This window comes from Stigmatopora nigra, chromosome 11, assembly GCF_051989575.1.
Source record: "Stigmatopora nigra isolate UIUO_SnigA chromosome 11, RoL_Snig_1.1, whole genome shotgun sequence".
In the NCBI taxonomy this organism is placed as follows: Eukaryota; Metazoa; Chordata; class Actinopteri; order Syngnathiformes; family Syngnathidae; genus Stigmatopora; species Stigmatopora nigra.
Window position 1 is genome coordinate 5,282,542 of NC_135518.1, and position 27,694 is coordinate 5,310,235.

Genomic DNA, 27,694 nt, shown 5'->3' on the forward strand with positions numbered 1-27,694 from the left:
AACAGAGCACTTAATCATCGTTTAAACTAATATCAGATCGTCGAAACCTGTCGTATAGCGAGTGACTTTGCCGGATAATATGAGCAAAATCCTGATCGCTCGCAGCGCTATCAAGTCATTGAGACAATGCCTCGTAGTTGGAAGAACTTCAGCATGCTTGAAACTTCACACTGCAAAGCTTTTTAGTGTTAAGGTAAGAGAAGCAATAGCATCCTTTGTAGCCATTCTACTATTGATTTCATGCATAGACACGTCATCTGAAATAACTGTATTCTTTCAATGGCCTCGATTAAGTTAAACATAAAATGCATTAACCACAATGAATTACGTTAACTAGTCATGGCATGATTTATAGCAGAGGGGTTGTTGCTATTTCTATAACTTGACGTTCCTGTGCACTTATAATAATATTTTAGTCAGGATTCCATTCTTGTAAAAATAGCTCAAGTTGCATTAAAGTGTATATTAAAACATGAGTTGCGTAGGCCAAGGCAGCATGGGGAACCAGTTGGTATATTTCATCTCCTCTTTCATCATAACTATTGTGCAACAATTTTTCATTTTTCCTCCTTCATGCACAAAATATAGGTGATTGTGAATTGTCGATTGGTTTGACTGTGCCTTTGAATGGTTATTTCATTGTTCCTTGTGAATGATTGGCGGCCAGTCTTGTGCTCTAATCATATTTTTGCATACGTTTGAGGCTTTGGAGTTTTGAAGAGAGAAGAATAAATGTATGACTGGTTTGAGTTCATAGTTAGCAACCTTCATGTCCAAATACATGTCTTTGTAGGTAACACACTTAGTGAAGAATGAGAATATCTGCTTGAGCATTTACAGTAAAATCCCATTGTTCAACAGACCTCGGCAATCCAGTCCTCGAGGGCCTCTGTGGGTGCAGGTTTTTGTTCCAACAGATCCAGCACAGACAGTTTAACTAAATAGATTTCTTCTGAAACAAATAGCACCCGATTGCAATCCACTGTTTGTAATTCTAATATACCAGATTGGTATAAAGGTTTCCTCTTATGGGTTGGAACGAAAACCTGCACCCACTGTGGCGCTTTGTGGGTTTAAATGCCCTGGTCTGCTCTACAGGATTAAAGTTTTACTCATAAACAATTTATTTAAGAGGTCATGGGATCAGGTCAACCTTTTTTTTTCAACTTATAGGCCCAGACAGCACATCTGGTTTTGGAAGATGGCACACAGATGAAAGGGGTCTCCTTTGGTTATGAAGCTTCTGTAGCTGGAGAACTCGTCTTCAATACAGGTCTTGTTGGGTAAGTGAAACCTTTAGTTGATGTCATAGTGACAAAATATTCCTGAAACTTAACAATACAATCCTCTCTATGTCTTTAGATATCCTGAAGCCTTGACAGACCCCAGTTACAGGGGTCAAATCTTGACTCTAACATACCCAATTGTGGGGAACTATGGTGTACCAAATACTCAAGAGGTGGATCAGCTTGGCCTGCGAAAACATGTGGAGTCTGAGGGCATTCAGGTATGGAGCTCTGATTTGAAACCCTCAACCTCTGAACAATGGAAGTACTACTATGTTCATTGCACTGATTGCAGCGTAGGAAATTAAATTTGTAGACATTAATGCTTTCCCCCCCCTACAGATTATAGTCAAATGTTTGGCTGGTTTAATGATGATTTTTTTGGGCTTTTTAGTTTGGTTAGTTCAGTTTGGTAATTGTTTCTGAGGCTCAAATTGTTCTTGTGTCTCCAGGTTTCTGGTCTTCTGGTTCAAAACTACAGTCATGAGTACAGCCACTGGAACTCTGTTAAGTCTCTGGGTCAATGGCTACAAGAAGAGAAGGTAGATACCCTGATGGCACTGTTATGTTTATTAAATACTGTATACTACATAAATTCATTCATTTTCCAAACAGTGAGTAATTAAATATCAATTGTTAATTTTTTATTGATGATATAGGCGGCCCGGCGGCATGAGTTGTTAGCACGTTAGCCTCATAGCTCTGGGGTCCTGGGTTCAAATCCAGGTCGGTCCACCTGTGTGGAGTTTGCTTGTTCTCCCCAGGCCTGCATGGGTCTTTCCGAGTACTCCAGTTTCCTTCCATATTCCAAAAAACATGGACGCTATGCTGATTCGACACTTAAAATTGCCCCTAGGTATGAGTGAGTGTGATTGGTTGTCCGTCTCCTCGTGCCCTGCGACTGGGTGTCTTCCGTCTCTGGACCGAATTCAGCTGGGATAGGCTCCAGCACCCCCTGCGACCCTAGTGAGGATAAAACAGTTTAGAAAATGAAGGAATGAATGATGACAATTTATAGCACTGTATTTTCCGGACTATTAGGGGCAGCTTCTATAGATGGCATATTTTAAAACTGTTTGCATATAGAATCTTTTTTTGAGAAAATTAAGTCTTTATGGTGCCATCATAGTGCAGAAAATATGGTAGTTAGTAATGTTTATTATTATTTTGGGTCTAATGTCACATTATATTCCACTTTTTGAAGGTTCCTGCACTCTTTGGGATAGACACCAGAATGTTAACCAAGATCATCAGAGATAAGGTGCTGCTAATAGTATCACCTGTTCTGTCACATAGTGTTATATACTGAAAAGAAAAATCTTAATGTTATTTTAAAAGTATTATTACATTTCGCTTTAAATGACAAAACTTCTTGCCTTACAGAATTTCAGTGATTGCATTACAATGTCCCCCTTTGTGCTTTTTCCTCAGGGAACTGTTCTTGGAAAGATTGAATTTGATGGGCAATATGTTGAAATTTTAGACCCCAACCAAAAAAATCTGATAGCTGAGGTCTCAACAAAAGTAAAGCCAGCTACTTACTAAGAGTGTTCATATAATTTATGCCTGTGGATGGGTAATTCTTCATTATAAGTTTTTTTTCTCACCAGGAATCCAAAGTTTTTGGAAAGGGAAACCCTGTCAAAGTGGTGGCAGTTGATTGTGGTATTAAACATAACATAATTCGTCTGCTTGTTAAGGTAAGAAAGCACAAGGTATTTTAATCTCAGTTTCTCTGTTGCGTTTAGAAAGATTTCACAGAGTGATTCAAGAAATTTGAAAGGATAATAACAGTCTGTAGAACTCTCTACTTATTATTATCTTTAGTGAAAATGAACTTCTCATTGGTGTCGTTCCATGAATTAATTGCTACTTGTAATCACGGCTATCTTAAGTCGCTGGAATGGTTTCATTGTCTATTTGTGTTCTATATTAGTTTGTCCATGGAACATATTATTTTTTTGTCACAAATCATGCACTCTTTTGTGCAATTAAATACTGTATTTTTTTAAAGGTAAATTATTTTGATTCTTTTCATGGAAATAATAAAAGTACAATAGTTAATTTCTTTGTTGCCCCTTGAGTAGAATGTCTTTTTTTTCCACCCTTAGCGGGGTGCAGAAGTTCACTTAGTACCATGGGACCAAGACTTGCTAAGTCTCGACTTTGATGGCCTGTTCATCTCTAATGGACCAGGAGATCCATCACTTGCTAAGGAGCTCATCCACAATGTGCGCAAGGTATGTCGATAGCTGCCTTCTTTTTATGTTCACTACAAATGGCTAAGACAAAAAACTCTTCAAATAATTAATTATTATTATCATTTTTTAAAAATTCCAAGTATCTATAAAAGTTACTTTGTTTACGGTAAGGTGCTACTGTATTAAATATCCTAAAATACGTTTATCTGGTTATGCCCTAACACTGCCAGATGCATATCAATACAGAATATTCAGACTTTTACGTCATTCTTAGGACTGAATTTTTTTTGTCTTGCACTTTTATACTTGCACTAAAACACCATAGTTACCTCTATCACATGCCGCTAAACACTTAAGTTACTTTTTTTTACCTCACTACATTTTTATTGTATATAAATCTTTCTATGACTACTTATTTATGTTTGCACTTTCATGACGAAGCTTTAAATCTCATTGTACCTGTCTAATAACAATAAAAATGACAAGCAAGGCATTCAATTCAACTCAATATTTTGTGTAGGTGTTGGAGAGTGATTGCCCACAGCCAGTGTTTGGTATTTGTATGGGAAATCAAATCACTGCTCTTGCTGCTGGGGCAAAGTCCTATAAACTACCGATGGGCAACAGGTGAGCTTTAAAAAAAAAAAAAAAAAAAACTTGTCTACAAAATATTTTAGTTTCAGAGTGGATTTTTCCATTACAGCAAGCTCAAATATTGTCAATACTAAACATGAAAGTGTGTTTGAGTTTTGAGTTACATTGATGGCTGTAACTGTAATTTCTCTAAACTGTAATTTCCGTCAGGGGGAAATAAAATATACATGCAAAGTGTATCATTTGTATGTATGTTCCCCAGAGGTCAGAACCAGCCGGTTTTGAATGTGATGACAGGACAGGCCTTCATTACAGCACAGAATCATGGCTACGGCATAGATAGCGAATCCCTGCCCCCAGGGTGGAGCCCGCTTTTCATCAATGCCAATGATGGCACAAATGAGGTTAGTTTTACTCATTGTAAATGACTTTCAGGAAAAGATGCCATATGAATTTTTCTATTCCATGAATAAACATTACCGTAGTCTCGGCTCATGAAATATGTAGCGAAAGTGAAGAAATCTCCGTGGGGGAGAGTATAATACTGTTGACTTGATTTTGCACGCTCACATCACATTTGGATGTTTTTCAGGGCATCATGCACAACACTAAACCTGTTTTCACGGCTCAGTTCCACCCGGAGGCTAAAGGCGGCCCCACTGACACAGAGGTATTTAAAGAGTTACCATGCTGGGACACTTTCCTGAATAAAATGCAATCTGAACTATCATCACATTATAAGGTTTTTTTTTTTAGTATTATATTTGCAATTTTGTCTTTACAGTTCCTTTTTGATACATTCATGGCCTTGATCAAAAAGGGAAAAGATTCCAACATAGTTTCAGTCATGCCCAAGAAACCATGCATCCCTCCTAGAGTGCAGGTAGGATTTGTAATGTCATGTTAATCCTTCTATAACAGTCAATGGCACTCAACCGTAATTTTTAATATCAGCTTTTGGTGTTAGTGGTCGTGAATGAGTTAATATCTTAAGTGACAATTTTGTATTAAATACTGTAATAACTCCATGTTTCACTCTCCACTTTGTTGAACCTATGAGTGAAGGTTTCAAAGGTGCTGGTGCTGGGTTCTGGAGGCCTGTCAATTGGTCAGGCTGGAGAATTTGACTACTCTGGATCTCAGGCTGTCAAAGCAATGAAGGTGACAAGAATAAAGTAAATTTGTGAAACATTGAGTAATTGGTAGATCTATATGAAAAAAAATTGTTGCAAGCTTGTTTTTGGCTGGACATTTGAAATTACCATGACGATTAATTTTGAAATGCAAAGTCATGTTCTGAATAGGTTTTGCATTTTGAACATTGTCAAAAAATGATGACCAGCAAGAAAATTATGATTGTGTATTCCTAATAATTATTGTTAATATACCTTCAGGTCATTTGTATATTTACTCAATAACCTATTGTAAATTGTTGCAGGAAGAACATGTGAAGACTGTGCTTATGAACCCCAACATAGCTTCAGTGCAGACTAATGAAGTCGGCACCAAGCAGGCGGATTCGGTCTACTTTCTTCCTGTCACACCACAATTTGTTACTGATGTGATTAAGACTGAGCGTCCTGATGGCATCTTACTGTCAATGGGTGGGCAAACCGCCCTCAACTGTGGTGAGGAAAAATTTATATATTATATTTACTTTTTAATTCAACAAAAAGGCAAATTCACGTTCATTTGATATCACATTCATATTTTGGTTTGGCTTGTTTTCAGGGGTTGAATTGTTTCAGCAGGGTGTTTTGAAACAATATGGAGTAAAAGTTCTGGGAACGCCCGTAGAGTCGATTATGGCCACAGAGGACAGGCAGATATTTGCTGAAAAACTCAAGGAAATCAATGAAAAGATAGCCCCCAGTATGGCTGTGGAGTCTGTAAGAATACGAGTGTGATAACAGGTTCTGCTGTAGATTTATAGCAACATAATTTTACACTAAGGAATATAACAGATAATACAATGAGCTTTTTCAACTTTCAGGTGTGTGATGCCTTGAATGCTGCAGAACACATTGGCTATCCGGTAATGCTACGATCAGCTTATGCCCTTGGAGGCCTGGGTTCAGGACTGTGTGCCGACAAGGAAAAACTAGAGGAAACTGCAAACAAGGTCAGAATGGACAAGTGATAAATGTCTCAAAATCTTTTGTAGTGTCTTGAAGTCTATGGTGCATTTTGGTTAGTATAGAAAAGCCCATCCGATATACTCACCCATTATGTTCTACATTAAAATATTTTGTCATTTTTCTAGGCTTTGGCCATGAGCAGTCAAATCTTGGTAGAGAAATCGTTGCTTGGTTGGAAGGAAGTGGAATATGAGGTGGTGAGAGACGTTGCAGATAATTGCGTCACCGTTTGCAACATGGAAAACTTTGACCCACTGGGGATTCACACTGGTATTCAAACACCTTGGCATTATGTTAATGTTTTACCTTTTTCTTAAAAATGGTACTATACAATACGATTGGGTGAACTTCTGTCTATGACAATCTTTAGTGTATCAAATACTAAGGAAGTCTAAGGAAATCTCCTACTTGACGTTTTAACAAATCTTTAGTTCTCTTCGTCTTTAGGTGACTCCATTGTTGTAGCCCCAAGCCAGACGTTGTCCAATGAAGAGTATCACATGCTCCGTGAAACGGCCATCAAGGTGGTTCGCCATCTTGGTATTGTCGGCGAATGTAATATCCAGTATGCTCTCCACCCGAAATCTCTTGAGTATTGCATCATTGAGGTTAATGCTCGGCTCTCAAGAAGCTCAGCTCTTGCATCCAAAGCCACTGGGTAAGATTCCAAGTTCATGTTCTTGTAGGACGAAAATCTGGTACCATCACTGGAGAAACTCTTCTGGTCGGGCCAAAATGGAACTTGGAGCATAGCATGCTGTACATTCCAGTTATATTAAGTGTGTTCTCTTACCCAGTAAAAAGCATATACCATATGTATAAAAAAACAGGATGAAAACCGATAACTGGTTCTAGTCAATTGATATGTATTTATATATTTTAGAAGGCTTTTCCTGAATTTATTGTTGCTTCTTTTGGCTTTATTGAGGAGGCCTCATGTTTCACACCAAAGCAGCCAACAGCTGAAGAAAAACAGCCCCAAAGCATGAAACCACACTCCTTTAAAGCCCTTCCAGTCATAAACACAAATGTCTTGAAGTCATTGTATATTTTGGTCTCTCTGCATGATGTCCCATGTGTCACAGATACCCTTTGGCATTTGTGGCAGCTAAGTTGGCTCTTGGGATCCCATTGCCCGAGATCAAGAATTCTGTTTCTGAAAAAACCACAGCCTGCTTTGAGCCCAGTTTAGACTACATCGTGACCAAGATTCCCCGCTGGGACTTGGACCGCTTTCAGGGGATGTCAAGCGAAATAGGCAGTGCGATGAAGAGTGTTGGAGAGGTGATGGATATCAGTCACTTATTCATTTACTGTATTTGGTATTATGGCACATTACAAACATTGCTGTGATGGATTTATATTTTACATACAATATATCAATTGAATGGATTTAGGTGATGGCAGTGGGACGTACATTTGAGGAGAGCATGCAGAAGGCCTTGAGGATGTGTCATCCATCAGTGGATGGATTTGTGCCCCGATTGCCTCTCAAAAAGGCCTGGACAGACAACCACAACTTGCAACAGGAGCTTGCTGTGCCTTCCAGCACCAGAATTTTCTCCATTGCCAAGGTCCGTTTATCTTTCAAATATATTTTTTGATGGACCTCAGTCATGGATTTTGTAGAAATGCTTTTCCATTTACTTTTTTATTAATAGTCGGAAGATGGAAAATATAGAAAAGTACACAAAAACAGCATCTATGTCATTCAATTCTCTTCTTTCGGTCCCATTGAGACACTTTAGTCAAATGAGAGTAACAATAGAATTTTTTTTAATACTATCAACAAGAATCCAAAATCCTCCATACATTATATGAAGGAGTCCATGAACAAACAAGAACTTTTTGGTACTATTGGAAAAAAAAATGTTAGATTTCTGCCCTTGCAACAAGAAGAATGAATGATGAACATGATTATAATGAATTATAGATATACTGCTAAATCTGTTTCATGTTTCTCCCATTCAGGCTCTCCACAGTGGCATGAGTATAGATGAGATCCATCAGTTGACGTCCATTGATATATGGTTCCTGCATAAACTCAAAAGGATAGCACAACTGGAACAGCACCTTGAAAACTATACAAGGTATAAACGTGCACAATGCAGTATAGTGGCCTGAGTTTTTGAATTTCATGGTTAGAAGACACTACAGTATTTGTTTATAGTTCTAAACCAGTTGCTGTAATATTTTCCACATGTATAGTGTTTGTTACTGACAATGTGGACCGATACAATGTAGGTACAACAACATTATGAATATGCATACCTATCACCACACTTTTAAAATAATTGCCCGCCATTTTTTCAGATTTTTCAGGAGTCACAAAGAACTGAACCATTTGTTGAACAATATTAATCAAATATCAGTACTAATCAAAAGCATCACTGATAGTGTAGGGGTTCACACTGAGTTTCCTCTTTAGTGTTACGTTGTTTTCAGGCTTTGACTTTTCTTATGAGAATCTTCTGCGAATTAGATTTTACACTGCCACAGTTTTCCTTCTAACTCTTACTGTTTAATAATACATGGCTGGTTGTCATGTGGGCAGGCTTCCATGTGTCAGGCTCTTGTAGTCTCCATCGCCTCTGGGGTAGAGACTATTAAGATGGACACATTATAGTGGGCTGCTGGAAGATGAATGCCAAGCAGAGTCAAATTCTGGTGGTCTCATGCCCCACTGAGGTCCACAAAATCATTAAATATGTGCATCAATTATTTTGTTTTTAAATCAGAATTGATTGGACTTATAGAAAACTAATTGGATGTGTGAATTATTATTATGTTTTTGTTAAAATCTGATTAGGATTGTAGTATATATGATTTACTAATTGAATGCCATTGATGGTTATAGACATTCAATCCAATTTAACTCCCAGTTAATATTGCTTAATTTCTAGTGCCGTAAATGGCACGAAAAGATGAGTAATCATTCTATTATTGTCAATAGCATCCAATGAGTTAATGGTCACGTCTTTACAATATGAATTTTGAACATTTGTTCATTTACCACCACCGGCAGTGACAGTCAGTGAGTTAAGAAAATGGAAAAATATCCACCATTTTAGTCAGTTATTTGGCCACCAATTCAGGTTGTTTTCCACTTCCTGGTTCCCACAATTAGCTGGAATAGGTTCCAGCACCCTCCGCGACCATTGTGGGGGTAAGTTGTTCGTAAAATGAATAAAAAGCTGTACAAACTATAAAGGCTGTAAGGCTAATTGTGGAGGGAAAAAAAGTAGTTGCGTCCTGGTATACTAGTTTGAAACAACAATCGAATACTATAACCAATTTTGTCAAAACATTGTTTTGTTTTTTTTATTCAAAAATCTGATCGGAACTAATAAAGGGTGTACCTGTTTCCTTTTCATTTTTTGTAGTCTTTCACTGTCCAAGGACCTGCTTCTGAGGGCTAAACAAGATGGCTTCTCAGACCGACAAATTGGTCTAATTTTGGGCACCAATGAGCGTGCATCGAGACAGATGAGACTCAGTCATGGTCTTAAACCTTGGGTTAAACAGGTAAGGCATATAGATTTGTTTTAATTCTCTATATTCTAATATTTGTCAAATATTATTGTCATATAGTTGCATACTTAATTACAGGTGTAGTAAGAAACGTGGCCAATATCAACACATTGAGTGAAACAATCATTTATTTTATTTAATCTTTTGTTGTGTGATGTCTCAATTGGTTTTCAGATTGATACACTGGCCGCAGAGTATCCTGCTAAAACTAATTACCTGTATTGTACCTACCATGGTCAGGTGAGAAATTAAGAAACACTTCTGAAAAAAATATTTTGACCTTTCATATGGAAGGATACAAAACATAAACATTTGTAAGTAATGATGTAAAAACACTGTTGATATGTATTTAGTGTAATTGATGATTGAGTTTATCCACCAGGAACATGATGTGGACTTTCAAGAGTCAACAGACTCAATTATGGTCCTGGGTTGTGGGCCTTATCATATTGGTGAGTTATGTTTTAACATTATTGTCAATTTCATGTGTTACTTATATTTGGTATTGTGATTACCCTTTGTAAGAATTTGATTGAAATAAGTAAAGGTTCAATAATTAATCATAACAATGCTTGTCCTATTAAGGTAAACCATATTATTATGTAATTATTTTGCTTAAAGACTGCCTCAAACAAAAAAACCCCAAAAGAATTTGTTAAATTTTGAATAATGTACGTATTGCTCTTTAATACGGCACAGTAAAAACAAAAACTAAGGTATGCAGTTTTCCCATAAAATCATTAAAAAAAAAACATATACTAACTGATAATACTGTAATACTTTTATCATCTGTTCTATCCACCAGGCAGTAGTGTTGAGTTCGACTGGTGCGCAGTGTCAAGCATCAGAGCCTTGAGACAAATTGGCAGGAAGACAGTGGTGGTCAACCATAACCCTGAAACAGTGAGCACTGATTTCGATGAATGTGACCGCCTGTACTTTGAAGAGCTGACCTTGGAGCGAATCTTGGACATCACCCAGCAAGAGGTCAGTACACAGTCCTCATTTGTAGATGGTAAAAACTGATTCGAGTAGTTGCAGGCTAGCCAGGTGGCCAAGAACCATAGATCTATCTATCTATTTTTTTCATGATATGCCAGCAGCTGTCACTGTTTATCTATGTCACGCAAGGCAGCCTTAAGAAGTTGTTGTCAGCACAGAGAGAAAGGGAGAGGCAGAATCTAAAGCGTTCATTAAAAGAGAAGCTACGTCTCACAAACAATGACCTCTAATAATAAAAGTATCACACATCATGCGATGTGAGTATTGTGCATGTGCACAACGCAATGTCAAGATTCAAACGAGAGATCATTGGGTTCTTATTTGATTCTTAACAATACAAACATAGCTTAAAGGGTCACATTTGTAGTCAGAACCCTAAACATTCATAAGAAAAATGTTTGCATCAAATGCAGCATGTTTTTGTCGTTGACCACAGTTATTTGTATATATTTTTTTATGATTTAAACAAAGTTCTAAAGTACTAAAATATGACTTTCTCTCATTCACTCTTCTGTTCCGCTTATCCTCACAAGGGTCGCAGGGGATCCTGGAGCAACCACTCCCCTCAAATATAGAAATATAAATTACATAAAAGCATTTTTAATTATTTTCCATATAATAGCGATTCATTCATTGCCTGCCATAAACAAGGATGGAGAGATATCCATTCATTTAACCTGGAAAGGCCAGCTGTGAATGCTTATTTTACAGTACTATAGACCGAATTTCACTCGCAGCAAAAAATGAATTGCACGTCTAGTGGCGTCAATGGCAATTAATGAGTCAAGGGTTGTGTATTATCAGATATCTTGCATCATCATAAACCTCATAGGTACACAAACCCACTGGCTTTGTTTTTAAATGTGTGTGTAAGGGGTGTTGGTTTATGGCATTAGAGTTTCAAGATAAACCTTGGACAGGGGAGCGAGCCCATGAATAATGAAGACAATTTACAGGATCTACCTGGTATTGCCATGGAAACAGCATCATAGTGGATACGCTAGACTGAAAAGGAGCCGCAAACTGTGAATAAGAGGAGCAAGAACACTTTTTCTTCTGACACACACACACATCCTCGGGTGATAAACTAAAACCATGGCAAGGCAGAGATGAACTGTTTTTGAACGTCTCATCTTTTCTTTGTGGCGTCAGTCGCGCAGATAATTAACATTGGCCAAAGTCTATACATTTAGCTTAATAGGTGTTAACCTTGACAAAGTATATTCTTTAATCTTTTTTTTTTACTATTGTTTGCTTCATCTCTTTTTGTCTTTCTTAGTCATTATTTTTGTTGCATATCTTCTACATCTGCCCTACAGGCTTGCAGTGGTACCATTGTGTCTGTGGGAGGTCAGATACCCAATAATCTTGCTGCTCCTTTACACTTGAATGGGGTGAATATTTTGGGTACAAGTCCACTCCAGATTGATCGAGCTGAGGAGCGTTCTGTTTTCTCCAGAATTTTAGATGACCTTGGTGTAGCGCAAGCCCCGTGGAAGGCTCTCAATTCTCTGGTAATTCAGAAATTTTAGTAATTAATACAATAAGTAAACTCAACTGAAATATACATATATTTTATTTTTTTAATATTAACATAGGTAAATATGAAAATGTTTTTTTTAGGAAAAATGAAAAGTTGCTGTCATCATAAACGTTAATGGCTGCCAAATCCCCTAATAAATGGCCACTTATTTTTCCTCATAAGAAATCATGAAAATAATGGAAACACTAGTTTTGGTGTTTTTTTTAGTGCCAAACTCACAATGTACAAAATACAATTTATAATGTTATGGTAATTTAAGTTTTGAAGTAAGCCCTACTAAAATTTGATTTGAAGTATTACTAATACTACACATTAACAGAATTAAAAAATAAATGATGTCTTTAGCTTGAATTATCAAGATTAGGGGGAACTTTAAAATACTAACTACCATGAACTTGAAAAGAGGAGTTATGTGAATTTTTAATGTTAAGTACATTGAAATGCTTAGTGTGCTAATTTGAATTATTAAATTGCACTAATATGCAATGTTAGGTTCTGTGAACTTTATTTAAGATGTTTACTTAACATAAATTCGACTAACATAAAAATCTTGAGTTATCGGTTAAAAAGTTGACATTGCATCTTGGTCCTTCAAAGCTTGCAAAGTCAAGTTAGATTACTTGACTTGAAATTTCAGGCTTTTCTATCAATGCAAAGCTTATCTCAGTTTTTAACTTTTACATCATGTTTTTCAACTATTAGTTCTCCAATTTCTTTAAATTTGTGGAAAATGATTATTCCCCTAGAATTGTTTTCCATGTAATGAATATTATACTAATTAATATTATAGCATAACATTAATAATATCTAAACATAAACACAAAACAACACACATTGTGCACAAATCCTGCAGCTCTTCTTTTTTGGACTATCGACAACGCTTTTTTCTTTTCTTGACTTTTAACCATTTGACTTGACCACATTGCTGGGAAAAATAGAAAACAATTCACCGAAGCCTAAAGTACACTGAAAACTAACCTTTTAAAATAAGTATCTCCATTTACTTTTGTCTTTATGCTACTATGTACTAGTTTCTATAAACTATTAGATCATACAGAGATAATGTTCTCTTTTGTTGTTTTGCCGATTTCTGGGATAGATTATTTTAGTTTGACCAGAATAATGTCACTTCAGCTGTGTTTTGCTTGCATTTGTAAAGATTGTCTTGCTACAATCTTTTTAGTGAATGTTGAGAAATGGGCCGAGTGCGAGCTGGCCGAGAAAAACGATTTGATGAATTGGCACTCATGTGATGTTAGTGTAGATGCCCTCTGGAAATTGCTTCTAATATCTTCTTAAACTGTAGACACAGACCATATTGTGCAATGCGAAAAAATGGCGAATGTACCATCTGATTTTTGAGACTTTAAAAACCAAGATTAATAAACAGCTCAAGAGCTTAACATCAATCATAGAAATGAGATCAGCATCTCACACATTTGTGTGGCTCAGTTTTATGTCAGTGCATTTAGTAATGTACTGTCCAAAATCTATGAATGCTATATTTGTCATTTCTCACCTCATGCAGCTTTTTTCCTACTATGCATTTGATGGATTCATGCATATGTTTATTCATCTCACAGTCCATCTGGTGCATCCTGTTACAAACAAACACACCGTTCCATGCAACACATTTCATGCTTTAACCATTTGGAGCTATGCATCATGTTTCATTTTTTTTCCTTCACTCAATTCAGATGGCCATTAAAAAAAACAGCTAAAGCTTTACTTAAATTGTCCCAAACTACCATTAACTGTTGTTGGTGCTTATATGCTATAAAGAAACAAACATTATAGATGACGATATACATATTAGAGCATCTGACTATCATCCACTGCGAGACTCCCACCCTCGTGTAAGGAATGTATGAAAGAGAAAAGAAATGTAGGAGTTTAAATTTTCTTTACCACTAGATGGCAAAAACGTGCTTTATTGTGGTAAGATTGGTTCGTTCAACCACCAGGTCATGCTCAGTGTAGACAAACTGTTGTTAATTCTGATTGTAAATATTATAAAACGATGGCAAACTAAAATTAGTTACCTTAGATTAAGTTATAAAAGTGTTATATTATTGTTCCAGAAAGGAGTTGATGGTTATGTCTTGATATCTGGTAGAATAAATGTCTTCTAATTTTCTCTTGACCATTCAATCATTTTGAAACTGCCCATATGCTGTTTGAAATCCAAGTATTTAAGAATGGATTAAATGAAAAAAGATACTTTATACCTTTTCCACTAATATATATTTTTGATTGCTCTGTTGTTAATGTGCAATTTGTATTGAGGCCCTAAAATTTGTTTTTCAATTTTGTATTTTATCTTTAATTTTTTTTAGGAAGATGCCTTTGCCTTTGCTAACCAGGTTGGCTATCCGTGCCTACTGCGTCCATCCTATGTTCTCAGGTAAACTACAACACTCAGTTTACTACAATAAAAAATGTTCTTTTGAGCGTTCACCCAAGACATTGTTTGAGAGGGAAAATTTATCTACCATTCGTAACTTGAATTACATGCCAGGTTGGCAAGACAACCCTACATATATGATGTAGTGGTAATATGCTGTAACCAAGTATTTAGAATATAAATATTAACTTAAAAAGACAGTGTGAGTTTTTGTTTGGGTTATTTTAAATCTTTTAAACAATTGACAATGAAAAATGCATTTTTTTTACAGAAAATATCATTTACATAATGTGGATTATGTACTATACAACATTTTATGATTTTAATACACAGTAAAATTCCTCCAACTACTTAAGATGTGAAAAACCCAGGCTGTGCCCAACCAACGCAATGGCCTTTATTAGTCCCCCGTCTCCTCTCCTTTCTATTCACAAGAAGCACCAAATGAGCCTTCTATCATAGCAAAGAAAAAAAAAAACTTAGGAACTTGAATTGAAGAGCCCGCAGTGCTTTTCATCTCAATTGCTACATTGCTTGTTCACCACTTTTGCCGTTTCCAGACCTTGTTCCCGATGGTGATGCAACAGAAAGATAATGAGTCTTTGAAGCTTTTATGCGCTTCTTTTTTTGCGTTTTCTCTTCTCATGTGGCCTTCTGTCTCAATCATTTTCTTTCCGCCTGTGTTGCCCCATCAGTGGCTCGGCAATGAACGTCGCCCATGGAGAGGAGGAGATGAAGCGCTTTTTGAAAGAGGCCACCCAGGTGTCCCAGGTGAGGGCAGTGTCCATTGACTGTTAGGGTGTATTTGTGACACAGGGCGAGAAAAACGCACACAGAGTGATAGTGTTATGTCCTTGGGTCTACTGTACATGGACGAATGGCAAAAAGCACTGCTCATGCACACACATACAGTGCATGCACGCTTCATGCTGAGTTCTCCCTCTGCTTTCAATTATCTGCTGCTAGCAGCTGATGTAGCTGTTGGCTAGTCGAGTGTGCCCATTTTTTTTCCCTTTACTGCACCCCCAAGTGATTCAGGTGCAGCTGTCCTTTTCTAAAAAACCAATACAAAACCCGGGGCTAGAAGAATACACACTTCATGTACTTTATTCACACACATTTGTACCTGCAGTGCACCACTCTTTGTTTTGTTAGTTTTTCTTGAGCAATTGGATTTGATCAGGTAGTAAAAAATTAAATACATAGATAAATACAGACTTCTGCCACATGATGTTTAGGTGTCACATGAATAGATGTACTTTTGTCGTGGGTATCAAAAACTTGCTCAATATTAGTTACTTAATTAATCAGGTTTTATGAGGCATGGAGTGAAATATATGACTTTTGGAATTATAATATACTTAATCGAAATAAATGGCTTAGAATGAGTTCATTTGTTAATTATTTTCTTTTCAAAGTAACATAATCTTCTTTCTTTTCTCTAGGAGCATCCTGTGGTTATAACCAAATTTATTTGTGGGGCTCGAGAAGTGGAAGTGGATGCCGTCGCTAGTAGAGGGAAGGTATAGTATTTCAATATTATAAGATCACTGTATTTTTTTCCACTTTATTTCTATGTAGCTTTTTATAAATAACATTAATTAAATGTCAATACGATTTTAATTAATCAAAATCATTGAAGTTAATTTAACTTTCTTTTTTATTTACTTAGAATTTAACTCGTTGCCTGCCATTGACGACATTAGGCATGCAATCTATTTCAAAATCCTCCCAGTCAAAATGGATTGGACGTCTAGTGCCATCAATGGCAATCAATGACTTATAAATGAGTGGCATATAAACTATAAAGGATTTGTCAAGATATGATCAAATCTTTGTGTGTATCTAGGTACTGGTCCATGCGATAACAGAGCATGTGGAAGATGCTGGGGTACATTCAGGAGATGCTACTTTAATGCTGCCAACACAGACCATTAGCCAAGGTTCCTTAGAAAAGGTCAGTTAACCCACACACACACACACACAGTGGCACATTTTTTTGTCATGAACAACATAGAAGGTAAATACTCGCTAGATTCTAATGAGCAGTTATAATTATCCCAAATAATATATTTTGTATAAAATCGACTTTATATCGCAGACTGGATATCTGGGCAGAATGACTTCACTACTATTAACCCACTAAATTAATCTTTAAAATGACTGAAATTGTTGATTTTGAAATACATCTAATTTAGAATTCAAATTTTCTTTAAATTGTTAGAATTGGAATCAGACAAACCTTGATATTTGCCCTTGCCAATGTGTTGAGTAGTGATTTTACTGATTTGCTGCCATTGAAAGTGACAAACGTTCACTCCATTTGATAGAGAGAGGGAAAGACTGGCAGCGATCAGTCCAAATTGAATGCCGTCATTTAAAAAAAAAATCACTTGGGGTACATACAAAATCAATATATGACCTGTGTTTATATATTATTTCCTCCCCCCAATCATTTAGGTGAAGATGGTGACCCGAAAGATAGCTGAAGCATTTGAAATATCAGGCCCATTTAACACTCAGTTTTTGGTAAAAAGAAACGATGTCATGGTAGGTAATCAATTCCATAGTTGTGCTTTTATGAAGACTGAAGATTGACCTATTCTACTGTTCCTGATTAGTATTACAAATATTTTTTTGTACATTATATGTTTTTTTTTTTTTAGGTGATCGAATGTAATTTGCGGGCATCACGTTCTTTCCCTTTCGTATCAAAAACGATTGGTGTGGATTTCATAAATGTAGCAACCAAAGTGATGGTTGGAGAGCATGTGGATGAAGCCAGACTGCCTACGCTAGAACGACCCATCATCCCTGTGGACTACGTGGGAATTAAGGTGAGGCTTGATCACTAACATTGCTAAAAGAACCTAGTCTTCACATTCATATTTATATTTATACATACATTATATCTATTCAACATAAGATGATTTTTACACTTTTAGAAATTTGATCAGCAGGAACTTACAATATGGATACATTGTGTTTGTGTTACCAATATCGTCCCAATGCCTGATATGGAGTAGTAGTAGTATAAGCATTAGTAGTAGTAGTTTTAGTAGTCAGAGTAGTAGTCAGAGTAGTAGTCAGAGTAGTAGTCAGAGTAGTAGTCAGAGTAGTAGTCAGAGTAGTAGTCAGAGTAGTAGTCAGAGTAGTAGTCAGAGTAGTAGTCAGAGTAGTAGTCAGAGTAGTAGTCAGAGTAGTAGTCAGAGTAGTAGTCAGAGTAGTAGTCAGAGTAGTAGTCAGAGTAGTAGTCAGAGTAGTAGTAGTAGGTATTTAAGTCTACCAGCCTGGAGCCATGCTACTTTGATTGGATTAGAGAGCGTTTATGTGTCACCAGCTGTTCTAAAGCCATTTTTTCAAAGTAATTTCTCTTTCTAATTACGGCTGAGCTGCTGTAACAATGGTTTTCATTTGAAGCTAGTCAGGCAGGTATAATCCTTCTCTTTTCCATCTAGCCGAAGTTTTCAATTTACAGTCTGCATGTTGGTGGGGAATATTAATCAAAGCTCTAAATACAGAATTCACCAGACTTTTAAGTAGTTTGAAGAGTCCACCTAATGTTGAAAGTGTGCGAACCATGACTGTTATTTATGCTGGCAGAAGTCATCATGCCTACCGTCATAATTTGGAGAGGAAGAATACAGTAATTGTGCTAATATAATGCAGTTACAGGTTAGATCGATCATATGTATTCATTTGTCAGCCATGAATTAAGGTTGTAATGCTTATTAGGCTGGAATGACTTAAAAACTGACATAATTTGTTGTTAAATTTCACTACAATGTCAGTTTTTTTATGCTTTACCAGATATAACATGGTCTGAGATGAGAAAAAAAATTGAAGTTTGGTCAACAATCAAAGGATTGTTGTGTCAAAGCACCCTAAAATCTCGAAAACTATTCATATATTCATGTGAAGAATCCTTTCTCCGTTTCTTTTGAGTTTTACAGTGTTGAAAATATGAAATATTCATCTTGCCCATCTCCTGTTGTGTTTTTCAAAAGATGTTACTTACTTCTGCCTCTGACAAGGTTCACTGTCAGAAACAATATGAAGTGGAAATGTTTGACTTTATTATATTCCTCATCCTGACTGGCGCCCTGAGATAAAATTGTTGAGGAGCTTTCACAATTTCTCACTCTCTGAGGTCTGAGTGGTTAGTGGGAATATGAACACAGACACACACACACACAAACAAAACACAAATAATATGGTAACGTAATAAATTGTTAATGTTATAATAACAATAATGTCATATGTAACTCATATAGATGATATGCTGGTAAAAAAATAAACTGAGAGAATGTTGAACATTTCTGCATTAAGAGTCAAACTAAAATAACCTTTTAAAAGAAAACAGCCAAAAAAAAGTTCTTCTTTTTTCAAGGTGATTGGGGTGACTAGAGGTTCAAAACCAAATTTCATAAATTACAGGCACAGCATTGCCACGTTACATCAATCGCTGTCAATAGGACCCGATGAATTGAAATTAAAATTATTTACATAACGTTCATCTTAGTCTCTATAAAATGTAATACTATGTTTAAAAAAAAAAAAGTCGTTTTATCTCACCTTGTGTGAATAAGCAGATAGTCCTTTTTGGAACTCTTTGAACAGTGCAATGATAAGCTTTTATACATTCCTTTCACTTTGTTTTCTTGGATATTAGTATGCTCACATTCCATTCAGCAGATTATCTCGCCATTCACTATAAGTATATCTCACTTCAAGGATGAATTTCTCTAGTGGCCCTGTCTATGTTCAAACACCAGAATTCTGATGCACTGCCCTTCTACTTTTGTCTTTTTTTTTTCTAACAATTTTTTCAACAATTTCCTTATTTTTTCCATTCAATAGGCACCCATGTTCTCTTGGCCACGCCTGAGGGAAGCAGATCCTGTACTTCGCTGTGAGATGGCTTCAACTGGAGAGGTGTGTTCTTTTCACTATTCTATAATCATATTTAATGCCTCTGATTTTAGTTTAAAATATTTTATCACAATGTTAATTAATGTAATGTTGTATTCCTCTTCATGTATTTGCAAGAGACGCTGATTTGACTTAAGTCATGGATGGCTAATGTACGTCGACTTGCACAGTAAAAATTTCAATGGAGTTATTTCTATTTTTCTTTATTTTAGGTTGCCTGTTTTGGACCAAATATTTATTCAGCTTTTTTGAAGGCTATGCTTTCCACAGGCTTTAAGCTGCCACAAAAAGGCATCTTGATCGGGATTCAGGTAAGGCTGTTTTAAGTAATCTTTCTTCTAACCACATACGTTTGAGTTGCAGTAGAGGTGCAAATGAGGTAATTTTACCACTTGTATAATAATATTTTTCCTCAACCATTAATTCCAAAATACTGATCCTACAACCACATAAAACAATTTTCCCTTTTTATTGGGAAAGTTATTTTTATTCACTAATTGTATACGTAAAAAAATACGTACAATAACCCTTAAAATATGGAAGACAAAATGGGAAAGAATGAAATATACATATTTTTATATATTCCACATATTTAACTCATTGCCTGCTATCGACAGCAATTCATTGAAACCGGAAGTACTGGTTAGAAAATGTTCCTTTTTTTCAGTTCCTTTGACGGCACTGGATGTCTGAACCATTTTGACTAAGGGCTATACTCACTCACTACCAACCTTTAAGTCTGCATGACTTGGACATCTAGCACCATTAACGGAATTAAAATGAAGGGTTAAACATTAAGCATTTCCCAAAATTTCCAGTCACCACAAGCTTACCGCTCCACTGTTTCATGTCATCACATACATGAGTTTGGGTAATTATGTCCTGCTGTCACTATGAGCAGTCAAACTGAGTTTACTAATCCAACTTTAACAAAGCACTCATCACACAGGCGATGTAATTAGCACCCTTGGGGGAGTGGACCACTTCAAGGCAAATGCCTGGGGTCACTAAAACATCCCAACGTGGCTGACAGATCCAGAAGACAATTCTAGCACTCATGAATTTTTCTAGAGGTTTTGGGAGGGATTTTAGTATAAAGGCTATTTGCTCTGAATGTACACATTTACAGTAGCTTGAAAAAAACTGCCGTTGTCGTTTTACATACACTGTAATATAACAACTCTATGAGATAAATATTTAAAATGTCGAACTGTAAGCTCTGTTATTGTTTCATTCTTTCTTTTTTTAATTTTTCTTATTTTTTTAATACCAGCATTCTTTCCGACCCAATTTCCTGGCTACAGCCCATCAACTGAAAGAAGATGGTTTCAAGGTGGGTCCTAAATTTATTTTGTATTTCAAACACTAACTTTACAACTTGAAATTCTCAAAGAACCATCGTAACTCTTTCACAAAGAAGAAAATAAACATTTAGAGCCAGCAATCTACATTTGAATTGCAACTACAGGTATAATTTTTGTGACCTATGCTTTGTAGCAAAAAAATAAAACCTTATAGAGTACTCATTTTATATGGACATGAACTGAAAATACTTTAAACTCAAGTCAGACATTTGGGTAAAGCTTACATTTATATAGAAAATGTGATGTCTTCTTGAGTACTAGTCTTTTTAATAAAGTGCAGTCAGATTTAAATTACCCAACTTTAGAGCATGAACTTTGAAAGTCACTTCCATTAGGCAGGCAGCTTTTAACTTTAATTTAAGAAGGACTATTTGACTTTACAATGTACTCCGCTGTGCAATATAAATTTGTCAAATAGGGTACAAGTTTGTTGTACCTGGTTGAAATGTTTTTGCTAGTAAGACCCTACACATCAGGATATTACGACATTGCAATCATATCACATATTTCATAGCTGTCACCCGTCACACGTGGGTGTCAAATTTGCCATTACACATCTACAAAAACATACATAAATATATAGAAAAGACACCCTTCTGGGTTTTTCACTTACAAGGAGGAAGGACGTTGAGGACCGCCCATGAAAGTAAAAACAAGTTCACAATATCAGATTGATAGTTTCTTTTAAAAGTCAAAAAGTTTCATAATCATTACTAAAAGTTAAAACGGATGAGGACCGAAGCGTCAAGAAATTGTCAAAGGATGAAGTACTGACTGCAGGTCCTTGAGTCAGCCTTGACTTGGGCGCGAGTACTTCAAGGCACCTCTTTGTTTAGACTAAACAAGGCTTTCAGGAGCAAAACTTATATTTTTTGCAAGCATGTATGATGATAATAATGCGCCAAAGGCGAGTAAAGCATTCTTTAATAGCAAGGCCAAGCCTGTACTTTGGTTGCTGGCAAATGTATAATAAGATGGTATAAGAACAATACTGACTGTGGTCAATTATTTATTTTGAATCTAGTACATGCACATGAGTGAAATAAGTCTCGCTAGACATCCAATCCTTTTTGACTGGAAGGGGTGAATGAATTGACCCCTCCAAAGGTGCCTTGCGATTGGCTGGCAACCTGTTAAGTTTGGTTCTGCCTAGCCATGATAAAACTTCACCGACATTTATCATTAGAACTGCCAATGTGTATTGAATCAGCATTCACATTTAATGTTGCCATTACTTAAGACTATTGTTGTTTTCCCCACTGCTGTCCTGCAGCTCTTTGCTACTGAATCCACCTCAGCATGGCTTTGTGCCAATGATGTGCCAGCAACTCCAGTAGCATGGCCAAGCAAAGGACAGACCAGTCTGCCCAGTATTAAGAGGTGCGATATAATTCATTTTGACACTGATTTATTGTCTATGCCATTCGTAGAGTTACAAAGTCTTCCTTAAACAAGTAGAGCCAAACATCCCCAAAGGGCTGCCAAAGTTATAAGTAAACCTTTTTTAAATTCCAAATTAGGATATCTGATCAGCATATGATGCAGAGATCTGAGGGCAAACTCCTTCATTATCTCTGTTATATGCTGCCAAGATCAAAGACAGAGCAGAATACTCAGAAGTCCACTTCATTGCATTTGGGGAGGAATATGGAGAGTGAGGAAAGTCTTCTTTCTACTAAGATAGCATGATAGGCATGTCATACCTAAATAGATGGGAAAGCAGCATTGTTATTATTATGATTCTTTTTACTATGTTAAAAAGGGGCTATAATTTCTATAACAAAGGCAAAAAGGTAAATATTTCATAGTTGTAATTTGGCTACAATTTTCTGTGGAAGTTTGCAAACTATGTAGAGAAGCTTTGGTGCTACAAATCAGTGTTGTTGTTTATTTCTGTGTACAATAATTGATGCACCTTGAAGGTTACTTTAGTTCTAGGGCAATGCCTCCACAAAGATATTATGTCGATGCAACAGTGATGCCATCTGTTTGAAATGTGTTGTTGAAGCGATTACATTGACACGCACTGAAACACACAAGTCTGGCAAGCATTAGCTGTGCAAGATGGCATATAAGCCAACTCTTTATTGACGATCATGACCTGTGTTCTCATTGTCATTCATTTTTCACATCTTGGTTCGAAATCCAGTTGTGATTCTGTTAAACATGTAAATGTCTGCCGAAAAGGCAGTTAAAGCTATTATAAGAGGAAAATGGGAAATGCAAAAGTCACCAACTAAAAATTGTATACATTTTGTAGATAGAAATGACATTTAACTCTTTCACGGCTGATGGATTTCAGTGCGTTTCTCAAAAGTTGTTGTCAATTAGTTTGTTTGGGTGAGTAGGAGCGAATGAACAGACTTTTTTCGCTGCCAACCCTCCCAGTTCAAATAGATTAGACGTCTATCGCTGTGTGAATGCCAGCCGATGAGTAACTATCAAAAAACCAAATTGCGACACAGCTGCCACAGACAATATGACACAACTGAGTGCTTCCACTCTAATCAATGAAGTCACTTTCATCTCGATAATTTTGGTCATTTGTCTGCATCTATTTGTGATGCAACTCACAAAGCATAACCAAAACATAAAAATATCCAATATCACTATCATCCGTGAAGAAAATGAGCTCTTAATTATTTACCACAATAGTATGTTATGGTCTTCACCATTCGGTTAGACATCATACTGTCTGCTAACTTGATGTGGGTGCAGGTCTATAATTCAAACCATTATTTATATCCGTCTGTTTGTTTTTATGTGTATTTGTAGCTTGATCAGTGAGGGTCATATTGACCTGGTGGTGAACTTGCCTACTAACAACACACGCCACTTGAAGGATAATTTCCTCATTCGCAGAATGGCTGTTGATTACGGCGTGCCCCTGATCACAAATTATCAGGTCAGTTCAAGTTTGGTTTCTCCTGTTTCAACTCATTCACTGCTTTTAACGATGATAAACGTAAAATCAATTTGGCAGTGAATTAACTTTTGTTCATCTTACAGCCCTCCTGCATGTTGACAAGTGACAAATTCATTTAAATACACGGCAAATGAAAATAGGCACATATACATCTCAAGACAGAGCTCGTAGCAGTCTATCATTCTTAATAGCACTGAAAGTGTTAAATATACAATTATGCGGAATACAAGTTTTTTTTCTTAATTCAGGAGATTACTGCCCGAGTGTTTTTACAAATGAAAATACGTTTTTTCCCCCTTTTTATGTCTAAGGTTGCAAAATTATTTGCTGAGGCAATTGGCTATGCAAGTGAGCTTGACTCCAGCAGCCTTTTCCACTACCGGCAGAGAGAAGACCAACCCATAAACTGTGGACATTAAGGCTAGTGGTTACTTTTATGACATCGAGTACATTTTCTCTTAATCTGAGCAAATTTATGTCTTTGTATACCCTGGTTTTCAAAACTTCAAGTCAAGGTAAAAAAAAGGCAGCAGCATGCAGCCTGTCAAGATCTTTTTAGACCAAAATTATATTATCTTGCTGCACTAAGATGCAGTTCAAAAGCCCTGGTAAGCCTACATTTGAATGTGTATTCACCCCCTTCCAAAGAGTGCCAGTCCTAATATGTGGTGATGAATGCAGTTTTAGCTCTACTTGCAAGGTCAATTTACTTTCATTTTTGTCTGTACTTATAACTGAATTTACTCATATTTTAATTTTAGAGTAGCATACTGAGAGAACACCCTTATGTCAAAGCAACCAAATTCAAAACATTTCTTTTCATCATATCATCTCAAAAATCAAGGTACCATTACCAATCTCAACATTTAAATACAGCAATTGTAAATTTATTGTATGGTAAATAAGCCTTGAAATCTTTCTTCACATAATGGGCTTAAAAAGCCTCTCTGAAAATATATGCTCATAAGCAGAGCACTCTATTTTATACCATCCATCCTGTGTCAGACGATAGTCTTTATGAATTCCATAAGCACATTAAGAATTTAATGGAGACAGAGGGCTCCTTTCTTTCGACTGGTGTAAATCTTTGGCTACGCGGGCGTATCTCTGCGCACAGTTGGCTAATATTCAGAAAAGTGCAGGTTCGGCGGAGCTGTGAGTGGAAAGGCTGTGCCTTTTGTGGTAGTGGTCACTTTAATTCTGGCCAATCAAAGCTGCATTTCTCATTCCCTTTTTTATATATCACACTTGTCACAGCAACATATGAGTCAAACACACATCTGCCACTTGAAGTGAGAACTTGGAGACCATACCCAATTTGCATTTTTATTCTTTTTTATTTATTTTTAGACACTCCTAATTTACAATATTTAGGAAATTGGGAGTAATGTTCTCCCCAAAAACTGAAAAAAAATCTGAAACAAAATCCCTTTTGAGCGTTGCTAAAATATCTTAAATAAAACCACATAAGGCTCGGAAAGGTTGATATTTGCAAAGAGCCAACCATCTCCTCTCCAAATTAATTTAGTAAAAGACGAAGACAGTAAACAGTTCCATTCACATTCACACTGCGGTACTCCCACATCCCAAAAATATGCAGTGTAGGCTGGTTTAACACTCTAAATTGCCTCTAGGTATGAGTGTGAGCATGAATGGTTGTCAGTTTCCTAGTGCCCTGTGATTGGCTGGTCACCGATCAACGGGCTCCAGCACCCTCTGTGACCCTTGAGGATAAACAGTACAGAAAAGGACTGAATGAATGAATGTTTATGAATATTCGATATCAATTAATTTATTCATACCTCAATTATGTAGAATATAGACCAAATATTGTGTCAGAATTAGGAGACCACCAAATGGACTCATAACAAATCATCATTTACAATATCTTAATAAGTTCCCAAATGACCAAAAACAGGTCATATTGTAAGCTGTGTGCTGATCTAAAGTGGAACCAATAATATTACCAGTATTAATATACAGCACAAGCTTGTTTTGCCTTGAGGTGGAATTGATTTATTTTCTACTTCTGCATTTAGAGTGTGCCTCATTTAGCACATTTAATTCAATTGACAGTTAAGATGACTGTGCATGTAATTACTTGTGTGACTTGGGACAGATTTCAGTTGAGCTTGAAGGTCAAATTGGACAAGACCACGTTTGATCGATGAAAAGCGCACAGTCATGTGGCATGTGGATGATCTGAAATTAGGAGAGCCCCAAATCGATGCCTGTTTTCTGTGCTCGAATCCAGTAGCTCGAGGCCACAGTAGTGGAGGCTGAAAAAAAATGGCTAGAACACTAAAGGATCATTTTATATATTGATCTTTTTCCATGATCACAGGCCTTAGTTGTCACATACAAACCTGTTCCCTTTTAAAATATAAAGTATAAAGTTTTGATGACATTGGGGAAGTTGACCTTTCAGAAATGACAAAAATATATTTAACATGCAGTGTGTCCCTAACAAAATGTACATTAGTGACACATTAACAAATGAAACTTAATTGTCAACCTTGATTATTATTTTTTTCTTTCTCTAGAAAGGGTAATAAAATGCCCCTATTGTATTCATTGAGTGGGCTGTTGTGCTGGAAGGCTTGCTGCTCATTGTTTGAATAAAATGACACAATATAATTGCCATGCACTTTTTATGCAGTGGCAAATTAATGACATTTAAATTTATGGTTTTCTGTACCGTGGGGCTGAGAAGAATCCCAGTGAAATGTGTCACATACGTATAAAGGCCAATCCTTGCAGTTTTTCCCAGAACATTCATTTTGCCAAGTAACACGTTACTCAAAAATTAACAAAACAATAAGTACCAAAAATATTAGGACCATATTTTTTGGAAACAACAGGTCGGTTATTTTTTCAGGACTGCTAATGTTGTACAGAAGCATGCATACTTAAACCATGTATTCAGTACCAGCATGTTGGTCCCGCAGAACCAAAAGAAAAATGGTGGACCACAGATCTGTGAATATTACATTATTATTTTATGTGAGCGATGACGTTGATATTTCTGCCTCTTCATTCCAACCTTACTTTTATGAAATATGAGCAAAGGTATTAAATAACCTTTGGGTCAGTTAGGTAAACTTGGGGTTGACTACGAGATTTTCAATGTCAGAGAATGTGTTACATTTTCCCCATCATATCACTATGATTTGATGCTAGAGCTCTTGATCACTTTTTGCCTGCGATGGAGATCAAAACTTCATTGCTTCATAATGGAGTCACCATCCTTAAAGATTCAGGGAACTAGAAAGACTTAGTTTATTGACTTATTTAACTCTTTACCTGCCACTGAGAATGATATGGGAGCATACTATACTCCCATGTGGCACATGAAAACTGTTCAGCCTGTAAAGAAACTCAAATCCCATTCATCACATTAAAAATGCTGGGAGATGACTGGCTTTCAGTGCTCATGATTTGGTGTCAAACTATTTTGACTGGCTCTGTGTGGGGGAGAATGAACATCTGTTCAATCGCACACCATATTAAAATAAATTAAACATCTAACACTGTCACTGGCAGGCAATGAGTTAAAATAGGGGCAGGTATGGTTGGATGATGTCAGTTTGAAATTGTTTAAATTGCTTATCTGGTTGCATGTGATTTGTTTTTGTGTGTGTGTGATATTGCTTTTATTATATAGTCAACTTAAATGATCTAAAGAGTGGATTGTTTTTACATGTACAATACAATTTTTTTCAGCAAAATGTGTTTGCATTTTGACTTTTTTTGAGTTTATGTCCATATGTATC

The 27,694-nt window shown here is 36.4% G+C and overlaps 1 protein-coding gene across 1 annotated transcript; it reads left to right on the plus strand.

Moving 5' to 3' along the window:
* On the plus strand, nt 1–27,694 carry cps1 (carbamoyl-phosphate synthase 1, mitochondrial). The gene is made up of 38 exons (XM_077727802.1): nt 1–193; nt 1,174–1,283; nt 1,363–1,507; nt 1,739–1,828; nt 2,491–2,547; nt 2,718–2,810; nt 2,897–2,986; nt 3,398–3,526; nt 4,008–4,114; nt 4,344–4,485; nt 4,674–4,751; nt 4,866–4,964; nt 5,147–5,242; nt 5,520–5,709; nt 5,813–5,970; nt 6,075–6,203; nt 6,345–6,489; nt 6,667–6,877; nt 7,305–7,503; nt 7,617–7,793; nt 8,191–8,309; nt 9,603–9,744; nt 9,925–9,990; nt 10,133–10,202; nt 10,556–10,737; nt 12,072–12,266; nt 14,632–14,699; nt 15,395–15,470; nt 16,145–16,222; nt 16,549–16,656; nt 17,160–17,249; nt 17,366–17,536; nt 19,560–19,634; nt 19,844–19,942; nt 20,905–20,964; nt 22,269–22,375; nt 23,771–23,900; nt 24,233–27,694. Exons 1-38 carry the CDS (start codon nt 80–82, stop codon nt 24,338–24,340), a joined length of 4,503 nt encoding a protein of 1,500 aa, XP_077583928.1. The 5' UTR covers nt 1–79; the 3' UTR covers nt 24,341–27,694.